Consider the following 22,554-nt stretch of genomic DNA (forward strand, 5'->3'; position numbering starts at 1 on the left):
GGCATTGGTTGGAGGGGGCTACTCATCCGTTTCAAGTTCTCACTGACCATAAAAATCTCGAATATCTGAAGGCTGCCAAAAGACTCAACCCTCGCCAAGCTCGCTGGGCCATGTTTTTCTCTAGATTCCATTTCTCCATCTCTTACCGCCCTGGTTCTAAGAACACTAAAGCTGACGCTCTGTCTCGTATCCATTCCCCTGAGGACAAGCCCGAAGAGCCTGAAAAGATCCTGCCGGAGTCTATCTTCGTGAACCCTATCCAGTGGTCCGAAGAAACCATTCCCTCCTCCAATGCCTCCACACGCACTCCGCCGGGTTGCCCCCAAGGCTTGCAATACGTCACACGGGCACGTCGCACTCCACTTCTGCACAATACCCACTCATCACTTGGCACTGGTCACCCGGGGGTCAATGAGACCCTCTCGTTGCTCAAACAACGCTTCTGGTGGCCCAACATGGCCAACGACGTCAGAAGGTACGTGCAGGGCTGCAGGGAGTGCGCCATCTCCAAAAGTCCACGCCATCTTCCCACCGGCAAGCTACTTCCTCTGCCCGTTCCTGAGCGACCCTGGTCACACCTGGGAGTGGACTTCGTCACCGACCTCCCTGAGTCTGACGGTCACACGTGCATCCTGGTGGTGGTAGACCGCTTCTCTAAGTCCTGCCGTTTGATACCCCTGGAGGGTCTACCTACCGCTATGGCCACGGCAGAGATGCTATTCAACCATGTTTTTCGCTATTATGGAATACCTGAAGATATAGTCTCCGACAGAGGACCTCAATTCATTTCCCACGTCTGGAAGGCCTTCTTCTCCCTCCTGGGTGTGACCGTCAGCCTGTCATCTGGATACCATCCTCAGTCGAACGGGCAGACGGAAAGGAAGATCCAGGAGATTGGCCGCTTCCTGCGTACCTTCTGTCACGGCCACCAGAACTCCTGGAACCAGTACCTGGGTTGGGCCGAGTACGCACAGAACTCCCTCCGTCAAGCCACAACTGGACTAACACCCTTCCAGTGCGTACTCGGCTACCAACCCCCGCTGTTCCCCTGGGATGGGGAACCCTCCAACGTCCCTGCAGTCGACTACTGGTTCCGGGAGAGCGAGAGGGTATGGGACTCAGCTCACCACCAACTGCAGAGAGCCCTGCGCAGACGCAAGAGGACAGCCGACCTTCGACGCTCCGACGCTCCAGTCTATCAACCGGGGCAGAAGGTCTGGCTGTCCACCAGGGACATCAGGATGCGTCTGCCCTGCAAGAAGCTGAGTCCCCGCTTCATTGGCCCGTTCACCATCCTTCGGCAGATCAACCCCGTCACTTACCGTCTCCAACTCCCTGCACAGTATAGTAGAATTCATCCTACTTTCCACGTTTCTCTACTAAAACCTCACCACCCTTCTGTTGTTCCCTCCACAGAACCTGACGTGGCAGCCGCCGAGCCCCCCCTTCCACTCATCCTGGAGGACGGCACAGCTTACGTGGTTCATGAGATCCTGGATTCCCGGCGCCGTGGTGGTCAGCTCGAGTACCTCGTTGACTGGGAAGGTTATGGCCCCGAGGAACGCTCATGGGTACCCAAGAATGATATCCTTGATCCTATCCTATTACAGAACTTCCACGCCAATCACCCGGACAGACCTGCCCCACGACCTAGAGGACGACCACCACGGCGTCGAGGTCCGCGGCCCTCAGGAGCGGGCCGTGGGAGGGGGGGTACTGTCACAGACACGTCAGGTTCCACCTCACTGCAGTACCCACGCACTCAATCACCAGCCTTCTAATCACCGCCACCTGCACGTCATTACTCTGCAATCACCAGCACCATAAAGCCACCACACTCACACACACTCACTGTCCGGTCTCGTTCGCACTACGTGATATGTATGCTTACCTTAAGGACTCCCAAACGACTTACCTACCTGCTCCAGCGATCTCCTTCGTCTCCTGGTCTCCCCGTGTGCAAACCTACCTGTGTGTGTGAGTGTCTCCATCGTCTCCCTCCACTGCATCTCTCATCCAGCATCTGCAAGTTGAAAAGGACAGTATTATATCCCATTCATCTCTCATCACGCTATATCTGCCTGTTATCATTCTGTGCTCTACTGTTTGTAAATAAATACTTAACTGGATTGCTTCTACTTCAGTCTCCGTGTCTCTGTTGTAACAGTAAAGTGTTTACTTTTAGTTTATTAACCATTTATTTTTGTAATTTGTGCAGATTTACAAGTGTGTTTCTCCACAGGACTGAGCGTCTGATAATGAAGAGATGAACACTGTAGAGAAAACAATTCTTTTCTTTTTTCTGCTACAAGGTGTGGTTTCCTTTCTCTTCTTCACATCTAGTTTTTGAACAACAAAAGTGTGTTGTGAAGTCAAGTGCTAAACTGTTATTCTCTATGTGATCCTATAGTGCTTCAGATAATTTACTTACAGACACTTCAGAACATTTATACAATGTTGAATTTTCTCATGACTTGAAAAGAATATTACTATTTTAATTAAATTATTTTACTGTTGTTCCTGTTCTGCTTATGTTTACCCTTTTAATAATGACCATGTAATGCAAATGAATGTTTTGTAATGGGGAAAAAATACTAATTTTGTTTATAATTTTGTATAACAACAGAAATGTGTTGGTCTGTCTGAATGCTTCAGTGTTTGTTTCTGCTTGTGTTTGAATGATTTTCATCATGTGTGTTGAAGGTGTTTGCTGTAGAGATTTCAGCATCAGTCTGACAGAGAAGATTGAAGCTCTCAGTGGATCATGTGTGATCATAAAGTGTACATTTGAGATTGAGGACAAATATGACACAAACCTCACTGAGAGTGATACAGGACAGTGGTTCATAAATGGAACTGATGTGAATATCAATCAAGTGTTTAACTCCAGAGATCCCAAACCTGATCACTTTAAAGGGGAAATAACTGGAAATCTACATGAGAAGAACTGCACCACTATCTTTTATAATGTTAGTTCAAATCATAATGGTAAATATTACTTCAGGATTGAGAGTGGTGCTCTGAAATACACCTACACTGAAAAACAAAACATCTCCACTATAAATGTCATTGGTGAGTGATTTGAGAACTTTATTTATAAATGAATGTTAAATTATTATTATTATTATTATTAAATTTTTTGTCATGCCATCATTGTCACTTGATTGTGTGATTGTGTGACACACACTTTTTGTGTGTATTTCAGAGTCTCCTCCCAAACCCACAGAGAAGCTGTATGTGGTTCAGGATCAGGAGGAGGTGTTGGAGGGGAGCTCTGTGAGTCTGCGCTGCTCTGCTGAGACTCTCTGCTCCTCTCCTCCACCAACTCTCACATGGAGCTCCACTCCCAGAATCCCCCTCAGTGAGAGCAGCAGACGACAGGAGCTCATCTCTGATCTGAACTTCACTGCTGCTCACAGTCACCACAGAGTCACTTTCACCTGCACTATAACCTACCAGATACTGGACAAGAACAAAACAGCACAAAACAACATCACATGTTCAGTGTAGGATGCTTTTGTGGATTCACTTCTTTTCTCTTCTACAAGAAGCTAAAAATGTAAAATATCATTCTTTCTTTTTTCAGATGCCCCTAAAATCTCTCTCTCCTCCAGTTGTAACAGAACTGATGTAATTGAGTGTTTCTGTAAGGTTGATGGGAATCCCTCTCCTAAACTGGAGTGGCATCTGTCTGGACGTCCCGTCACTAAATCTTCAGACACGTTCATCAGTGAAGAGCGATTTAGCAGCACAGTCTTGAGGAGCTCCATCACTCTACATCAGTCACTCACACACACATCTCTGCAGTGTGTCGGCAACAACACTCGTGGCACTGAAAGAAAACTGTTTCAACTGCTTCCCCCTGTTTCACGTAAGTTTCAGTTCTGTGATTCATCCCATAGAACACAAATTGAGTATGGGCCTGTCCCAAATGGCACACTTAATGTGCTCTTGCGGTCTTGTGGACTTACAGTGGCCACTGTGCGTGTGTCCCATTTGTTATTTTTATTTTTCAGAAGGGTGTTTGTGAGCGCCTCCTTTAGCGATTGATATGCGTCCTCGATGCTCACATTTTCGGAGTCTGTAATAGAGCTGCATGATATATCGCATGAGATTTACCGTTAAATCGCCATCACCTGCTTTCAAATGGAGCGGCATTTAATAGACAGAGCCGTAGATCACTTACAAGCCACGCAATATCGCGTTCATATCGCAGATGAACCTCCTTCGATAATAAACGCGATATCGCGTAGCTTGTCAGTGATCTACGGCTCTGTCTATTAAATGCCGCTCCATTTGAAAGCAGGTGATGGCGATTTAGCGGCAATCAGGGAACCGGCTTTACTGATGAAATGCGCGTGACAATCTCATGCGATATATCGTGCAGCCCTGTAATCAGAGTAATTGCGAGCGCCTCCTTTGGCGATCGATATGTGTCCTCGATGCTGTTACGTCCCCCTTTTGTCTAGGGGTGGCGGGAGAGCAACATATAGAAATAAAAAGTAATAAAAGGATATGTCCCTTCAAAAACACAGGGCATAAATGACAGAGAGTTGGTTCAGTCTGCACTCCCAGAACTCACACAAACACAAAGAAACTCTTCAAAAGGTTTATTTAACATAAAGTCTCTTATAACAATCAAGGATAAGCCAAAATAATAAGGATAACTAACAAGACGCTTCTAGCTTCGGGAGGGGATTAAAGCCAAAGTAACAAACAAAAGGAGCAAGCTGACTGGAGTAAGGGAGTCTAAATAACCTATTAAAACAAAACATCAAATAAACAACAAATCTCTTACCTGACTGCCTCACTAACCAAAAACAGGGGAAAACAGGGGTTAGTAAAAATAAAAAGGCACCCACCTCCCTACTGCGTCTGCAACATTAATAACGGGGGCAATTAGCATACTGCCACAACAGCACATACAACAGGTTTCTCTTAAAGAAGCTTTCACACCAGCAAATACAACAGATTTCTCTTAAAGAAGCTTTCACAGCAGCAAATACAACAGGTTTCTCTTAAAAAAGCTTTCACAGCAGCAAATACAACAAAAGTTCTGGGAGGGAAGACAGGCCACACCCTCTCTGGGGAACAGCCAGCTCCTGCGGTGTAAATGCAAGCTCCTCTCCATACTCTAATGAGGAACAGGTGGCATCAATTGGGCTCCTGCAAGAGGACAGGGAGGAACAGAGGAAATAGGGAAAAAAAACTACACTTCCCAGCAGGCAGTTGGGCATTAGAGAGACAGTGTCACCTACACAGTCACAGAACAACAAAACAAACAAAAATATACGTCCTGGGACGTAACACCCCCACCCATAAATTACAGATTACCACCGTAATTTGTAATAATTCAACATAAATGTACTCACGTACAGAGGCATTAAGTATTCATAGGTCAACTATCTGTATTGTTGGTTCTGGATAACGCATCAGCTATGATATTTTCTAAACCCTTCTTATGATGGATTTCCAAGTTGTACTCTTGCACAATGAGGGACCAACGCATTAGGCGTTGATTAGAGTTACACATTCACGATAAGAAGGTTAGGGGATTGTGGTCGGTATAAAGTAACACCGGGGTACAGCTACCTCCAACATAAACTTCAAAATGCTGTAGCGCCAAGAGAAGGGCTAAGGTTTCTTTCTCTATGGTGCTATAATTCTGCTGGCACTTGGACAGTTTCCTGGAGAAATAACATACCGGATGATCTACCCCAGAGGCATCTTCCTGCAGTAGAACTGCTCCTACCCCAGTTGTACTGGCATCTATCTGCAATTTAAAAGGTAGGGTAAAGTTCGGGGCAAGAAGTACAGGGGCATTACACATAATGTCCTTTGCTGCGGTAAAAGCATCAGCACACTCTGCACTCCACATAAACTTTTTAGAAGGACTCAGGAGGTTAGTTAATGGAGAGACTACAGTGGCGAAATTCTCACAAAATCCTCTGTAGTAGCCCACCATTCCCAAAAATCTTCGCAACTCTCGTTTATTTAAGGGAACTGGAAATTCTAGAATGGCTGAGACTTTAGCTTCCACAGGACGAACTTGACCATGACCAACTTTCTTACCCAAGTAGATTACAACAGCTTTTGCAAAGTCACATTTTGCCAGGTTTAAAGTCAAGGAAGCTTTAGCCAAACGACTGAAAACCTCCATGAGTGTGCCTAGATGGTTTTCCCATGTATCTGAAAAGATCACTACATCATCTAGGTAAGCTTCACAGTGTTCCACTCCAGATAACACTCTCTGCATCAAGCGTTGAAAGGTGGCTGGTGCATTTCGCATCCCAAAAGCCATAACAGAATATTGCAGGAAGTTATCTGGAGTAACGAAAGCAGATATTTCAGAGGCCCGGTCTGTCAATGGCACTTGCCAATAGCCTTTTAACAAGTCCAGTTTAGTAATGTAACGTGCTGCACCAACTCTGTCTACACAGTCCTCTAACCGTGGCAATGGAAAAGAATCTGGCTTGGTAAGACTGTTAACTTTACGATAGTCCGTACAGAATCTAAACGTAGCATCAGACTTTGGTACAAGCAGACAGGGTGAGCTCCAGGGGCTTTGACTAGGCTGAGCAAAACCATGTTGCAATAAGTACTGCACTTCCTCTTTCATTATTCCACGCTTTTGTTGGTTAACCCTATAGGGATGCTGTTTGATTGGTGGGGAGTTTCCAACATCAATGTCGTGACAGATGACAGTAGTTTGGCTGGGAACATCAGAAAACAGCATGGGGAACCTATTAATTAGATGTACCACATCTTCGCGTTTTCATGTAGAGAGATGAGCAAGATAAGTCTCTAGATCATTTAGAATAGCAGAGTTCTTGAGGCGTTCACAGGATATGTTGGCATTGCTCACACCTAAGCCATCCTGTGTAGGAGTGTAAGCAGGTGAGTAAACAGCAGCAGCAGCAGCAACAACAGGAGCAACACTGGGATTATGGGAAGTGACAACCTTATTTGGTGCAACATATGCTTTTAGCATGTTTATATGGCATACCCTAGTCTTTCTCCTACGATCAGGTGTATTAACAACATAGTCAGTTTCAATTAGTTTTTCCTTAATCGAGTATGGACCAGCAAATCTAGCCTGCAAAGGTGAGTTTTGAATGGGAAGTAGCACCAACACAGAGTCTCCAGGCTGAAAGCTGCGGGTTAAGCTCTTAAGATCAAAACGGGACTTCATCTTGGTCTGAGTAGTTAACAAATGACTTTTAGCCAAACTACGAGCTTGGTGAAGTTTCTCACGGAAACAACTGACATAGTCCAACACAGACACCGGACTTGGATTTACAGAGAGCAGCTGTTCTTGCAGAAGTTTCAGAGGGCCCCTCACGGAATGGCCGAACACCAACTCCGCTGGACTGAAACCTATTGATTCCTGTTTTGCTTCTCTGATGGCAAACATCAACAGCGGTAAACCGTCAACCCACTCTTTCCCAGACTCTAAACAATATGCACGCAGCATCGACTTAAGAGTCTGGTGAAAGCGTTCCACAGCACCTTGACTTTCTGGGTGATAGGGGCTGGACAATGCATGACTGACTCCCAATTCTTTTAATACTTGTGCAAACAACTTCGAAGTAAAATTAGTCCCTTGGTCAGTCTGGATGACTCTTGGTAACCCAAAAGTAGAAAAGAATTTGACCAGCTCTTTAACTACGGTTTTAGCTTTCAGAGTACGCAGAGGAATAGCCTCGGGGAAGCGAGTGGCTGTGCACATTACTGTCAAGATATATTGATGCCCTGATTTGGACCTGGGTAGAGGACCAACACAGTCAAGAATTAACCTCTCAAAAGGTTCTCCCATTGCTGGTACTGGATGTAAAGGGGCTGGGGGCACTTTCTGGTTGGGCTTACCAGACAATTGACAGATGTGGCAAGCTTTACAGAATCGAGACACGCTAGATTTAACACCAGGCCAATAGAAATACTTAGTGATACGGTTATATGTTTTTGTAATCCCTAAGTGACCTGCAAGAACATGCTCATGCGATAGTTTTAAAACTTGAGAGCGATAAGCAGAGGGCAACACTATTTGATAGCTAGCAAGGGCATCATCAACATCCAATCTGGAACTCCACTTCCGCATCAAAACATCATTGTCCCAATAATACAGCACACCAGCTGGCAACTTGGTATCCACATCAGCAGCTGTTATGCAATGTTTAAGGGTTGGATCGGATTGTTGCATAGCAACAAGTTGCTCCCTACCAACTTTCAGGGATGGCGGCTCTACCATAAGCATTTCAGCAACATTAGGAGTATCTAGCTCAGTTTCAATCTTGAGCTTACACTCTGTAGGTTCAGATGACGGCACAATGAAGGAGTCAGAGAGATCAATAACGTCAGCAAGTTTCCGGGATTGTGCACGAGTGACAGCACAATCAGGAAATGCAGTGGAAAATCTGGTAGATAGATTTGTCTGAACACACAAGTCAGGCTTATCTATCATGATCGGGGACGAAAACACTTTGCTACCTGCCAGATCATTCCCTAAAATTAGGCTTACACCCTCCACTGGCAGTTCAGAGCGCACACCAATCTTAACAGGCCCTGATACTAGCTCAGAAGCAAGACAGACAGAATGCAGAGGTACTTTTACACAGCCTAGTTCAACACCTCGAACTAAGACACTCGTACCGGTGTAAGACTCAGGTGAAAACGGCAATACACTATCCAGTATCAAGGACAGACAAGCGCCAGTATCACGGAGAATTGAAACTGGATAAGTGGGGGAATCAGGTGAGAGTGAAACAGTTCCACTTAACAAACGGTTCATAACCAGAGACGTTTGATAGTGCAGAATCCTCAAAAGTGGCAGCGGACTGAATAAAAGCAACACTTTTAGCTTTAGCACCCATTTTCTGCTTCCACGCCTTACAATCGGCTATTCGATGGCCAGGGTCGAGACAGTAAAAACACACACGCTTGTCTTCAAATCCCGGACGAGCCCCCAAATATGTTACGTCCCCTTTTTGTCCTGGGGTGGCGGGAGAGCAACATATAGAAATAAAAAGTAATAAAAGGATATGTCCCTTCAAAAACACAGGGCATAAATGAGAGAGAGTTGGTTCAGTCTGCACTCCCAGAACTCACACAAACACAAAGAAACTCTTCAAAAGGTTTATTTAACATAAAGTCTCTTATAACAATCAAGGATAAGCCAAAATTATAAGGATAACTAACAAGACGCTTCTAGCTTCGGGAGGGGATTAAAGCCAAAGTAACAAACAAAAGGAGCAAGCTGACTGGAGTAAGGGAGTCTAAATAACCTATTAAAACAAAACATCAAATAAACAACAAATCTCTTACCTGACTGCCTCACTAACCAAAAACAGGGGAAAACAGGGGTTAGTAAAAATAAAAAGGCACCCACCTCCCTACTGCGTCTGCAACATTAATAACGGGGGCAATTAGCATACTGCCACAACAGCACATACAACAGGTTTCTCTTAAAGAAGCTTTCACACCAGCAAATACAACAGATTTCTCTTAAAGAAGCTTTCGCAGCAGCAAATACAACAGGTTTCTCTTAAAGAAGCTTTCACAGCAGCAAATACAACAAAAGTTCTGGGAGGGAAGACAGGCCACACTCTCTCTGGGGAACAGCCAGCTCCTGCGGTGTAAATGCAAGCTCCTCTCCATACTCTAATGAGGAACAGGTGGCATCAATTGGGCTCCTGCAAGAGGACAGGGAGGAACAGAGGAAATAGGGAAAAAAAACTACACTTCCCAGCAGGCAGTTGGGCATTAGAGAGACAGTGTCACCTACACAGTCACAGAACAACAAAACAAACAAAAATATGCGTCCTGGGACGTAACAATGCGCACATTTTCTGAGTCTGTAATCCAGAGATCTACACAGCAGACTTCTTCTGAACAGTCAAAGTGGCATTACGTCACAAAAGTGTGGACTCACAGGAAAATCGCGAGGGCTTAGAGTTAAATTTGGGACAGAGTCTATCTCTATCCATCCCACCCATTCTCCATACCACTTATCCTCTGCAGGGTTTTGGGAAATTGAGTATCTGTTAGTAAATGAAAAAAGTCGTAACAGCATCAGTCTTTAATGCTAATCTCTCACTTTTTTTTATCATTCCTATGTTCCTGCCATCATTCTTATTTTGTTGTTTAAAGATTACAATATAACTCACTAGCCCTTGTTTAATTGAATCAGTGAATCATCAGTGTTTTTCCAAACACTCCTTTATTCTTCTTTAGGTTCGAATCGTTCCTCTGTGATGATTGGAGTTGCTGTTGCAGCTGTTCTGGTCATTATGTTCTGTGTCATTACATGGATCTGTGTACGGTAGGTGAACGACACGTCATATGTCAACATATATGTTGTGACCAACAAGTAAAAAGTAACACGTTTCCTTCAGAATAGCTGAGTTTAGACACCTTAATTGTCACACTTTTTTTCAAGTAAAAAGCTTTTTTAATAATTATTAATTAAGTGTTTTGTCACTAATCATGGGCAATTCCTGCAATAATATCAACCGTATTTTAAATGAGAAATTACAAACATGTTCATCATGTAGTAATATATTCAAATCAGAGTATGTATGAATTGCATTTTTACATAATGTATGCTTGAACAAATTAATAGATCTAAGCAAAAAAAAAAAAAAAGCAACAACATATCAAACTAAGAGGCATTTATTAAAAAAATAAAAATAAAAAAGTAGGTCAACAAAAATGTTTCACAAACATTAGCAAAATTAATTAGCATTTAATTTATCAAAAATAGTTATACAATTCAAAATGAACACAAACATATTGTTACGGTTGCTGGTGTAGAGATGAGGCTGATACGGATTTCCACAATCAAACAATACTTTAATGAACAAAAAGGCAGAGTACATCCAACAAACGCTAACATAAACAGAGAACGGACAAGGAGTGAAGGGAGTGAGTGCAATATATAGGAGTGCTAACAATAGAGTCCAGGTGCAGGTGATCCGTGATGATGAGGAACTGACGAGGGAAGTGTGTGCAGGTGAGGAGAACAGGATGATTCTGGGAAATGGAGTCCAGGGAAACAAGGGATCTGTAACAGTACCTCCCCCTCCCGGTAGGCGCGTCCTCGCGCCGTAGATGTAACAACCGGGAGGGGGGCGGGCGCCCTGGAGACCTCAAACCGGAGCAGGGGGATGAGTAGACTGGAGTGGAGGTCTCCAGGGTGGGCTCAAAAGCCATGGCGGGTCAGGAGCCAAAGGCAGCCATGGCGGGTCAGGAGCCGAAGGCAGCCATGGCGGGTCAGGAGCCGAAGGCAGCCATGGCGGGTCAGGAGCCGAAGGCAGCCATGGCGGGTCAGGAGCCGAAGGCAGCCATGGCGGGTCAGGGGCCGAAGGCAGCCATGGCGGGTCAGGTGCAGCGGGCAGCCATGGCGGGTCAGGTGCAGCGGGCAGACATGCAGCGGGCATACATGGCGGGTCAGGTGCAGCGGGCAGCCATGGCGGGTCAGGTGCAGCGGGCAGCCATGGCGGGTCAGGTGCAGCGGGCAGCCATGGCGGGTCAGGAGCCGAAGCCTTCGAGGCATTGAGCCCAGGCGTCGCTGAAGGACTGGCGGGTGATGGCGGAACCGAAGGCTCCGCCGACCGAAGCGCAGCCGGGACTCCAGAAGGCCGCAGTAGAAGCAGTAGGACAGCCAACAAAAAGAACACCGGGGGGAGTGAGGAAGCCAACTGAAACTGAGGGACGGAGTGACGGAGCGGAGACGGAGGAGTGTAGTCCAGAGGGGAGGGCAGGCCGACGAGTGAACAAGGTGTGAGTGGAGGCAGGATGGATACTGGTGACGCTGGTGGACTAATGGGTAACGGTGGAGCAGAGGGAGGTTGGAGCCGGGGTGTAGGTAATCGCCCAGAGGTCCGAGGTGGAGATCTGGGCGAGGGGGCTTGAGGTGAAGGTTCAGTGCTGAGACATATGGACGGAGGCGGGAGAGGGAGGCAGGGAGGGGAAACAGTCTTTGGGCTGGAGGGTTCAGACACACAGTTCATAGGAGCAGTTGGTTCGGCGGCGGCGGCTGGAGCGGCTGGCTCGGCGGCGGCGGCTGGAGCGGCTGGCTCGGCGGCGGCGGCTGGAGCGGCTGGCTCGGCGGCGGCGGCTGGAGCGGCTGGCTCGGCGGCGGCGGCTGGAGCGGCTGGCTCGTAGGCGGCGGAGACTGGAGAACTTTGCTCGGCGGCGGAGACTGGAGAACTTTGCTCGGCGGCGGAGACTGGAGAACTTTGCTCGGCGGCGGAGACTGGAGAACTTTGCTCGGCGGCGGAGACTGGAGAACTTTGCTCGGCGGCGGAGACTGGAGAACTTTGCTCGGCGGCGGAGACTGGAGAACTTTGCTCGGCGGCGGAGACTGGAGAACTTTGCTCGGCGGCGGAGACTGGAGAACTTTGCTCGGCGGCGGAGACTGGAGAACTTTGCTCGGCGGCGGAGACTGGAGAACTTTGCTCGGCGGCGGAGACTGGAGAACTTTGCTCGGCGGCGGAGACTGGAGAACTTTGCTCGGCGGCGGAGACTGGAGAACTTTGCTCGGCGGCGGAGACTGGAGAACTTTGCTCGGCGGCGGAGACTGGAGAACTTTGCTCGGCGGCGGAGACTGGAGAACTTTGCTCGGCGGCGGAGACTGGAGAACTTTGCTCGGCGGCGGAGACTGGAGAACTTTGCTCGGCGGCGGAGACTGGAGAACTTTGCTCGGCGGCGGAGACTGGAGAACTTTGCTCGGCGGCGGAGACTGGAGAACTTTGCTCGGCGGCGGAGACTGGAGAACTTTGCTCGGCGGCGGAGACTGGAGAACTTTGCTCGGCGGCGGAGACTGGAGAACTTTGCTCGGCGGCGGAGACTGGAGAACTTTGCTCGGCGGCGGAGACTGGAGAACTTTGCTCGGCGGCGGAGACTGGAGAACTTTGCTCGGCGGCGGAGACTGGAGAACTTTGCTCGGCGGCGGAGACTGGAGAACTTTGCTCGGCGGCGGAGACTGGCGCTGCTTGCTCGGCGGAGACTGGCGCTGCTTGCTCGGCGGAGACTGGCGCTGCTTGCTCGGCGGAGACTGGCGCTGCTTGCTCGGCGGAGACTGGCGCTGCTTGCTCGGCGGAGACTGGCGCTGCTTGCTCGGCGGAGACTGGCGCTGCTTGCTCGGCGGAGACTGGCGCTGCTTGCTCGGCGGAGACTGGCGCTGCTTGCTCGGCGGAGACTGGAGAACTCGGCTCGGAGGAGACTGGAGAACTCGGCTCGGAGGAGACTGGAGAACTCGGCTCGGAGGAGACTGGGGTTGAGGGCCATTTCATCCCCTCAAAAACAATTAAAATCCCCACAGGCACTGGAGCTGGCTCTGTGGGGACTGGAGCTGGCTCTGGAGATACTGGAGCTGGCTCTGGAGATACTGGAGCGGGCTCTGGAGATACTGGAGCGGGCTCTGGAGATACTGGAGCGGGCTCTGGAGACACTGGAGCGGGCTCTGGAGACACTGGAGCGGGCACTGGAGACACTGGAGCGGGCTCTGGAGACACTGGAGCGGGCTCTGGAGACACTGGAGCGGGCTCTGGAGACACTGGAGCGGGCTCTGGAGACACTGGAGCGGGCTCTGGAGACACTGGAGCGGGCTCTGGAGATACTGGAGCGGGCTCTGGAGATACTGGAGCGGGCTCTGGAGACACTGGAGCGGGCTCTGGAGACATTGGGGCCGCTTTCTTCCTCCTCCTCCGCTTACTGGGCCCAGTAGCGGAATATGGGTCCAGCCTGGGGCAGGCAGGGAGTTCGCTGGAGCGGTGTGCGGAGGAAGCCGGAGGTTGACTAACTGGCCCGGCCAACCGTGTTTCTGGATGGACCGGACGACAACACTGATCCTGAACCTCTTCTACTAAGAATTTGGAGCCATTCAACCACAAAATTAAATTGATAGTATCGCTTAAGGAGAAACAAAAAACAGGTTCATCAAAACGGATAGTGTCGTCATCCAATCCATCCAAAAACAGGGAGATCAACTGAGCGTCGGGCCAGTTAGTCAAGTAAGCAAGCTCAACGAACTCCTCCACATATCTCTCCAGCGAACGTCCTACCTGCAGGAGCCCGATAAGGCGTTCGCTGGCTGTTAGGGTGAGAGGCGATGGAGGAGCTGGATCCAGAGAGCTGGGGAAAGTCTCCATTTTTTTTTCTGTGGAAATCCGGTCGTTTTTGGTCCGTTCTTCTGTTACGATTGCTGGTGTAGAGATGAGGCTGATACGGATTTCCACAATCAAACAATACTTTAATGAACAAAAAGGCAGAGTACATCCAACAAACGCTAACATAAACAGAGAACGGACAAGGAGTGAAGGGAGTGAGTGCAATATATAGGAGTGCTAACAATAGAGTCCAGGTGCAGGTGATCCGTGATGATGAGGAACTGACGAGGGAAGTGTGTGCAGGTGAGGAGAACAGGAGGATTCTGGGAAATGGAGTCCAGGGAAACAAGGGATCTGTAACACATATTTTGACACTATACTTATGACACTTGCATATGATGAACGACACTATTGTTACTTCACACATCCACTAAAAACCACTTTGACCCAGGCTGGCTTAGCAAAATATAAAAACCAGAATAGAGAAGTTAGTTTTGAGAAAAGCTCTTGCATCATTTGTTTGCAGACGCCACTTTCTTTGTCATTTTACCTGCAATGTATTTTTAAGTGTGATTAAGGCGTCCTTTTTGGGTGTCACTGCACAAGTTGATTTAATTATATAAGCCAGTCCTGTCTGACTTGTGGTTTTGTTATCTTCAAAGCTAGTATATAACTGATATTAAACATGAACCTGTGCTTTTCAGAAAAAAGAGTATGAAACTTCAGCAGACTAGAAGAGAAGATGCTACAAGAAGCATTTCGACCACTGATGTGAGTTACAAATGACACACAAAATCACACAAACGATTTATTCACTACACAGAAATGTTGTAAAGAAGTTTGTAAAGAAATGTAAATAACTTCTAACTTCTGAACAATGTACACAGACACAATTCAACCCTGTCAATCTTTTAGGCCGTTCCACGCGAGAATGAAGAGGAGTCTGTTTATGCCAATAATGTCATGATGTCTTCTGCTGGAACTGCTACAGAAAATCCAGAATCACTCATTTATTCCTCCATTGATTTCAAAAACGTTACATCAGAGTCACGAGAGTTAAGGAACATCTCTTCACTTCATGCCGAATATGCTGTGGTCAAACATTGTTCTGGAGGAGTGTCAAAGGCAGAGAGCTCAATGGGAGAGTCTTCAAGAGCGATAGAGGCACCGGTGATTGTGAGTGCAGATGGAGTTACTAAACAAACAGAGTCAAAGGATTCAGAGGAAGAGCTGGTTACTGACTCCTCTCAGCTTTACGCAAGGGGTTAAATGTTGCCACCCATAGGGAACTTCAGCAGGGGTGTTTTTTTAATAGTAAAACGATTGTATTTGCTTTTGGATAGTACAAAGATGGTATTCCAGTGTTATATACAAGATAGTAATTAATCAGTATCAAGATATAACCATGGTAGTCGTGCCACCAAGCACCAAAAGAGCTCTTTTTCTTGTCTCATTTGTTGTTTTATACATCATAATGGACTCTTTTTTTTTCTTGGCAGGATTTTTATGTCTCGCATTATTTATTTACCTGGCTGACTTTATCCTTTACATATTGCTGTGTATTCTCTTTCTGATTGTCTGATTGTCAAACGTAATATTCAGAGAGAAGTTTGATTAAAATCAGTTTTAAAAAATGTCAGTAGCTGTTACTTTATTTTTTTTTCAACACAGTCAATGTAGAGTATATTACATTTCATGTCACTGCAAAAAAACAAAAGCACAAGTTGGTCCAATGGAGGTTGCTTGACCAATTCAATTTTTCCTATTCTTTTTTTTTTTAATGATTACGTATTAGTATTGCAAAATTGTGGTAATCAGACGTTTATAGCAGTGTTTCTCAACTCTATTTCTGGAGGCACACCAACACAACACTACGAGTGCTTCTCATTTCTTATTTGTGCATTCTCGTTTGCTTCCCTCGCTTCCTTTCCTTGCGTCTTAATTCCACCCTCTTAGGATACGAGGGAAGGACACACCTGTGACTCATGACTCTTCAGGAAGCTTCCTCACTTGTCGCGGTGCAATTAGAGAATTGAGATGTCTTTTAAATTGGCTGAGTTCAATCAGTTTCCAGGTCACAGGCTAGAGGACGGAGGAGTGAGGAAACGAGGAAGCATCAATTTAAGTACATTAAGGCCATGTCCACACTAATACGTTTTCGTTTGAAAACGTATATTTTTCTCTCCGTTTTGGCCTTCTGTCCACACTGAGATGGTGTTTTAAGTCAATGAAAACATAGCTTTTGGAAAACGTTCTCCAAAGCGGATAAATTTGAAAACGCCGCATTTTTAGTCATGTGATGCAGTCATATGATCAATTCAGCCAAGACACGTCTCCCAGTCTACATTCTCGCTTGCTTTGGCCACTTTATACTCCTGTGTTACTCGCAGCAACAACTCCACCACACTGTCTGTCCATTTAAAAAACTCAGTGCCTTTCCTCGACATTGCCTCAAAGTTTCAAAGCGTCAGAAAGCAAATAAACGCCTAGCGGGAATGACGCAGGTCGAAGCTTTACTCATGCGCAGTAGGGGGATGTAAGCGTTTTCATATGTTTCAGTGTGGATGAGCAACTTTTGGAAAACATTTGAAAATGATAGTGTGGACGCAGAGCGTTTTTAGACGAAAACTCAGTTTTCAAATATATCCGGATTAGTGTAGACGTAGCCTAAGTACAGTATCTCACAGAGGTCTCCCCACACTTGCTCCCCATTCACACCTGAGACCTTGTAACACTAATGAGTCACATGACACCGGGGAGAGAAAATAGCTAATTGGGCCCAATTTGGACATTTTCACTTAGGGGTGTGCTCTCTTTTGTGGCCAGCGGTTTAGACATTAATGGCTGTGTGTTGATTTATTTTGAGAGGACAGCAAATTTACACTAATATACAAGCTGTATGCTCACTACTTTACATTGTAGCAAAGTGTCATTTCTTCAGTGTTGTCACATGAAAAGATATAATAAAATATTTACAAAAATGTGAGGGGTGTACTCACTTCTGTGAGATACTGTAATTTAAGATTAACAAGAAGCTAACAAGGCACAGGTGAGACTAATTAAACACAATGGAGACTAACAAATTTTCAGAAACTCCGGTTGCAATGTTGTTGTGCAGCCAGTGAAACTGGTGATTTTGGCTTGTGACGTCAGAGTGCATGCTTTTATCTTTTTTGTTTACAAGAGGCGAGTCAATGACACAATGGCAGGCGTAGCCAAAATATTGCTGCTAATAGAGTACCTCAGGGATGATGTGTTTTTGTAGGCCAACCCGGAAGTTAGCGGCACACGGGTTCCCTCGATCAAAAACCTATGCATTTTTCCGATAGACTTTTGGAAAATCGCAAAAAAATAAGCTTTGTGTTTAACAAATGGTTGAGACACTTACACGTTTTGTCTAACAAGATAATCTTAACAAGTTAACACAATCTTTATACATTTTGAAGCCTAAATAAAGTCGTCAGATATAAAAAGCTAACAGTAGTCTATAAATGGACTACAGCACGCCATGGTCTCGTGGATCAACGTTGTCACCACCACCAAGCTTCCTCAAACTTTATTTAAAAAACAACTTTATTTATAAACATGCTCGCTAATTATGATCTGCGATGTGTATGAATACTTATCCTCTTTTACATGAAAAATACTTGTCATGGTTTACAAATGCATTGTTTCCTTCTTGTCGTGTGTCTTTGTTGTGACAGGTGTGGGTGTGTATGTTGTGGGTGTGTGTGTTTGTAGGCGTGCCCAGGCCACGTGGATCATCAGCGGATTCAGCTCCCACGCATCACATCACCAGCTGCAGCTCATTCACTCACCCTTCATAAGCTCACTCATTTCTCATCTCCTTTGTCAGATCGTTGTTTGGTGTCTCTGTGCTGTGTGTCCCATCCCGTTCCTGTCGGCGTTGCAGTCGGCGTCGCAGTCGGCGTTCCAGTCGGCGTTCCAGTCTTGTGCTTCCCGTTTCCAGTTCGGTGTCTTTGTGAGTTCGTTCTACGTCTGAACCTGGATTACACTTTTCACCAGCACTCTTCATCACATCGACGCACTTGTTCCCAGCTGACCATCTCAGTCCCTGCGTCATCCGAGGCCTGCCATTCAGTGACTGTTTATTATTATCTTCAATAAACGTGTTAACTTGCTATTGCTTCCTGTGATCAATCATGACAGAACGATCTGACCATGGCATGGAAGCAGCGAGTAACCCACCATCAACGCTGGAGGAGTTCATCAATAACAGCATTCACAGAATGGATTCGCAGGAGGAGAATCTAAATGAGACGGGGAGCGCTGTTCAGGCCTTGGTGGCGCAGGTGTCCGAGCTCACCCAGCAGTTCCGGCTTCTATGTAGTCCCGCTGTGCCGGCCACACCGGCCGTCCTCCCTTTACCATCAGAGAACGCCGCCTAGACGGAACCTCGTCTACCGGTGCCCGAATCATATTCAGGTGAACCCAGCTTTTGCAGAGCTTTTCTAACACGATGTGCTATGCATTTTTCTTTACAACCCAGAACTTTCAGCTCGGAGCGAAGCAAAGTGGCGTTTGTTCTCACCTTGCTGGCGGGGAGGGCGTCGCTATGGGGGACGGCGGTGTGGGAGAATCAAGATCCGTGCTGCGCCTCGTTCCAGACACTCTCCACAGAAATTAAGCGGGTGTTCGACCGGTCTGTCACTGGCAGAGAGGCTGCCAGGATCTTGGCAGAGCTGCGTCAGGGAGAGAGATCGGTTTCTGACTTTTCCATCGAGTTTCGAACCCTAGCATCAGAGTGTCAATGGAACGAGGAGGCGCAGTTGGACATGTTCCTGCATGGGTTGGCTGACCATGTCCAGAAGGAGATCTACGCGCTGGATTTACCCAATTCACTGAACAGACTTATCGAGTTAGCTTTGAGAGTGGATGCTCGACTGACCAGGGTCGAGCAGAGAGTTGTACCTAACCGGATTGCTGGAGGAACAGAGTGCGCACGCTCTAGTGGTGGAGACCCAGTCAGCCCAGTTCACGATCATGAACCCATGCAGGTGGGTCGAGCTCGGCTTTCCCGGGAGGAGAGGGAGAGGCGGAGGTCCCAGGGCCTTTGCCTGTATTGTGGCGGAGCTGGCCACTATGCTTACAACTGTAAGTATGAGGCTACTATCGGGTGGGATCTCCGCCGAGAAGACCTCATCTACATATACGCTCCTCCCGGTAAGATTGAGATGGTCCATCCACACTCACGACTGTCAAGCACTTTTGGACTCCGGGGCGGAAAGTAATTTTATGGACAAGACTTTCGCACTCAAGCTTCAAATTCCCCTCAAACCACTCACTAACAGGATTGCAGTACACGCACTCAACGGTCAGAAGCTCCCCACCATCTCATTCACCACTGAAGATATCACTCTCGTCACCTCAGGAAACCACTCAGAAATTACCTCATTTTTTGTTTTTGATTCTCCCCTCATACCCATCGTTCTCGGTCATCCCTGGATCACCAAACACAACCCCAGAGTGGACTGGATCCAGAATTCCATTGTGGCCTGGAGCAATAAATGTCACGAGTCTTGTCTTGTGTCAGCATGTCCATCTGTCTCTGTTTCTGTTTTACAGGAGGAAACAGCGGATTTGTCTAATATGCCCATTGAGTATCACGACCTGAAGGAGGTGTTCAGTAAGTCTAGGGCTGCTTCTCTCCCTCCGCATCGTCCCTATGATTGTGCCATATAGTTATTGCCAGGAAAATCTCCGCCTAAAGGCAAGTTATATTCACTTTCTGTTCCGGAAAGGGAGGCTATGGAGAAATATATTTCTGATTCACTAGCAACAGGGTTCATCCATCCTTCTTCTTCTCCAGCAGGGGCGGGATTCTTTTTTGTGGGTAAAAAGGTTAGGTCTCTGCGACCTTGTATTGACTACCGGGGGCTGAACAACATAATGGTAAAGAATACTTATCCTTTGCCGTTGATGTCTTCAGCATTCGAGAGGTTGCAGGGAGCATCAATTTTCACAAAATTGGATTTAAGGAATGCTTATCATTTGGTCCGCATCAGGGAGGGGGATGAATGGAAGACCGCTTTTAATACCCCTGGCAGGGCATTTTGGTGGCCGCTCATGGCTCGTGACGTTCGCAATTTTGTGTTGGCTTGCTCAGTTTATGCCACTGGTAAGACTTCCAATCGACCCCCGGATGGGTTAATCCAACCGCTGCCTGTCCCTTCGAGACCCTGGTCCCATATTTCGCTAGATTTTGTCACCGCCCTCCCAAGGGTACACGGTAGTTTTGACCATAGTGCACCAGTTCTCGAAGGCGGCTCATTTCATCCCCTTGCCCAAATTACTGTCAGCCAAGGAGACAGCGTTGATAGTCGTTAACCACGTCTTTCGTCTTCATGGCCTCCCGATGGACGTGGTTTCCGACAGAGGACCCCAGTTTGTGTCCAAATTTTGACAAGAGTTTTGTAGATTACTGGGGGCGACTGTCAGTCTGTCCTCAGGGTTTCATCCCCAGAGCAATGGTCAAACTGAGAGAGCCAACCAAGATTTGGAGGGAACGTTGCAATGTTTGGTCTCTAAGAATCTTTCCTCATGGAGCCAGCAACTTTCCATGGTGGAGTACGCCCACAATACGTTACCAGTGTAGTCCACGGGCCTATCGCCATTTGAGTGTAGTGTAGGGTACCAGCCATCTATTTTTCCTAGTCTGGAATCCGAAGTCGCGGTCCCCTCCGCTCACGCCTTCGTCCAGAGGTGTCACCGCACTTGGACTAGAGCCCGAGAGACTCTTCTCCAAGTGAGGGAGCGCACAAAGGCCAAAGCCGATTGCCACCGGTCGAGAATTCCCGTATAGGCCGTTGGTCAAAAAGTGTGGCTTTCTACCAAGAACATTCCTCTCCGATCCGTTTCTAATAAACTTGCTCCCAAATTTATTGGTCCGTTTACTGTCACCAAAATCATTAGTCCGGTGGCAGTCCGCCTCAAACTTCCTCCGGCGTACAGGAGAATTAATCCCGTCTTTCATGTATCTAAAATAAAACCCGTGTTTCATTCTAGCATTAATCCGTCAGTCCCGGTTCCCCCACAGCAATGACTCGTAGATGGGGAACCTACTTATTCGGTCAATCGTATACTGGACTCTAGGCAGAGGGGACATGGATTCCAGTACTTGGTGGACTGGGAAGGTTACGGTCTGGAGGAGAGGAGTTGGGTACCTGCCAGACACATTCTGGATCACATCCTTATCGATGATTACAATCGACAGGTCAGGGAGTCGGGGAACGCCAGGAGGCGTTCCTAGGAGGAGGGGTACTGTCACGGTTTACGAATGCATTGTTTCCTTCTTGTCGCGTGTCTTTGTTGTGACAGGTGTGGGTGTGTATGTTGTGGGTGTGTGTGTTTGTAGGCGTGCCCAGGCCACGTGGATCATCAGCGGATTCAGCTGCCACGCATCACATCACCAGCTGCAGCTCATTCACTCACCCTTCATAAGCTCACTCATTTCTCATCTCCTGTCAGATCGTTGTTTGGTGTCTCTGTGCTGTGTGTCCCATCCCGTTCCTGTCGGCGTTGCAGTCGGTGTTCCAGTCTTGTGCTTCCTGTTTCCAGTTCAGTGTCTTCGTGAGTTCGCTCTACGTCTGAACCTGGATTACACTTTTCACCAGCACTCTTCATCACATCGACGCACTTGTTCCCAGCTGACCATCTCAGTCCCTGCGTCATCCGAGGCCCGCCATTCAGCGCCATTTGACTGTTTATTATTATCTTCAATAAACGTGTTAACTTGCTATTGCTTCCTGTGAAAAAAAGCTCTTACGTTATTTCTTTGCAGATGCCACTTGCTTTGTCATTTTTAATTGTGACTGAGGTGCTGGAGAGTTATAAATTTGATTATAAATGCCAGTTCTGTCTGAACTATCGATTTCTCTTCCTGTAAAGCTCGTAACTATACTTGAACAGGAACAGGTGCTTTTCATGCTATTTTAAAGAACATTCTATTTTCAGAAAATATGAAACTTCTGCAGAGACGTGCTGTGAGAAGCATTTCGAACGGTGAAGTGAGTTACAACACAAAATCATAAAAATGTGTTCACAATAAAACACAAAAACCTAAAGTAGTAAACATACTTATACTTTTTCCAACCAAAACAAGTATACAAACTGCTGAACCATGGAAACAGACACAATAGTGCTTTCCATCACTGATTCAACCCTGTAAAGCTTCAAGGCCATTTCACAGGACAAACAACAAAACCTAAAAGTTTAAAGTTCTTGAATGTATGAGTGATTGGAGGTACACTCATGTATTTAAAGGTTAATGTTAATGAGGACACAGGAAGTTCAGTCAGTGTATTGTATTAGTAACTCTGTTCACACAGCACACCTCCACTCAGTCTCAAAATTAGCAGCAGTAAAGAACCTGGTCCATAAATATTAGGCTTACATTTTTCTCTCTTTTTTCTTCAGGAAAGATCTT

The 22,554-nt window shown here is 46.9% G+C and overlaps 1 protein-coding gene across 1 annotated transcript; it reads left to right on the forward strand.

Annotated features, from left to right (window-relative positions):
- Positions 1–2,266: 2,266 nt before the first annotated feature.
- Positions 2,267–4,030, forward strand: LOC137024618 (sialic acid-binding Ig-like lectin 7). The gene is made up of 5 exons (XM_067392367.1): positions 2,267–2,312; positions 2,704–3,072; positions 3,206–3,499; positions 3,587–3,871; positions 4,017–4,030. Exons 1-5 carry the CDS (start codon positions 2,267–2,269, stop codon positions 4,028–4,030), a joined length of 1,008 nt encoding a protein of 335 aa, XP_067248468.1.
- Positions 4,031–22,554: the final 18,524 nt, after the last annotated feature.

This window comes from Chanodichthys erythropterus, chromosome 8 (genome assembly GCF_024489055.1).
Source record: "Chanodichthys erythropterus isolate Z2021 chromosome 8, ASM2448905v1, whole genome shotgun sequence".
Taxonomy (NCBI): Eukaryota; Metazoa; Chordata; class Actinopteri; order Cypriniformes; family Xenocyprididae; genus Chanodichthys; species Chanodichthys erythropterus.

Bases quoted from the DNA above. Each gene is read 5' to 3' on its own strand.
- LOC137024618 (XM_067392367.1), top strand. From the start codon at position 2,267: ATGAACACTGTAGAGAAAACAATTCTTTTCTTTTTTCTGCTACAAG. The intron at 2,313-2,703 runs GTGTGGTTTCCT...TGTGTGTTGAAG, and splicing joins TTTCTTTTTTCTGCTACAAG to GTGTTTGCTGTAGAGATTTC. The intron at 3,500-3,586 runs GTTCAGTGTAGG...TTCTTTTTTCAG, and splicing joins AGCACAAAACAACATCACAT to ATGCCCCTAAAATCTCTCTC.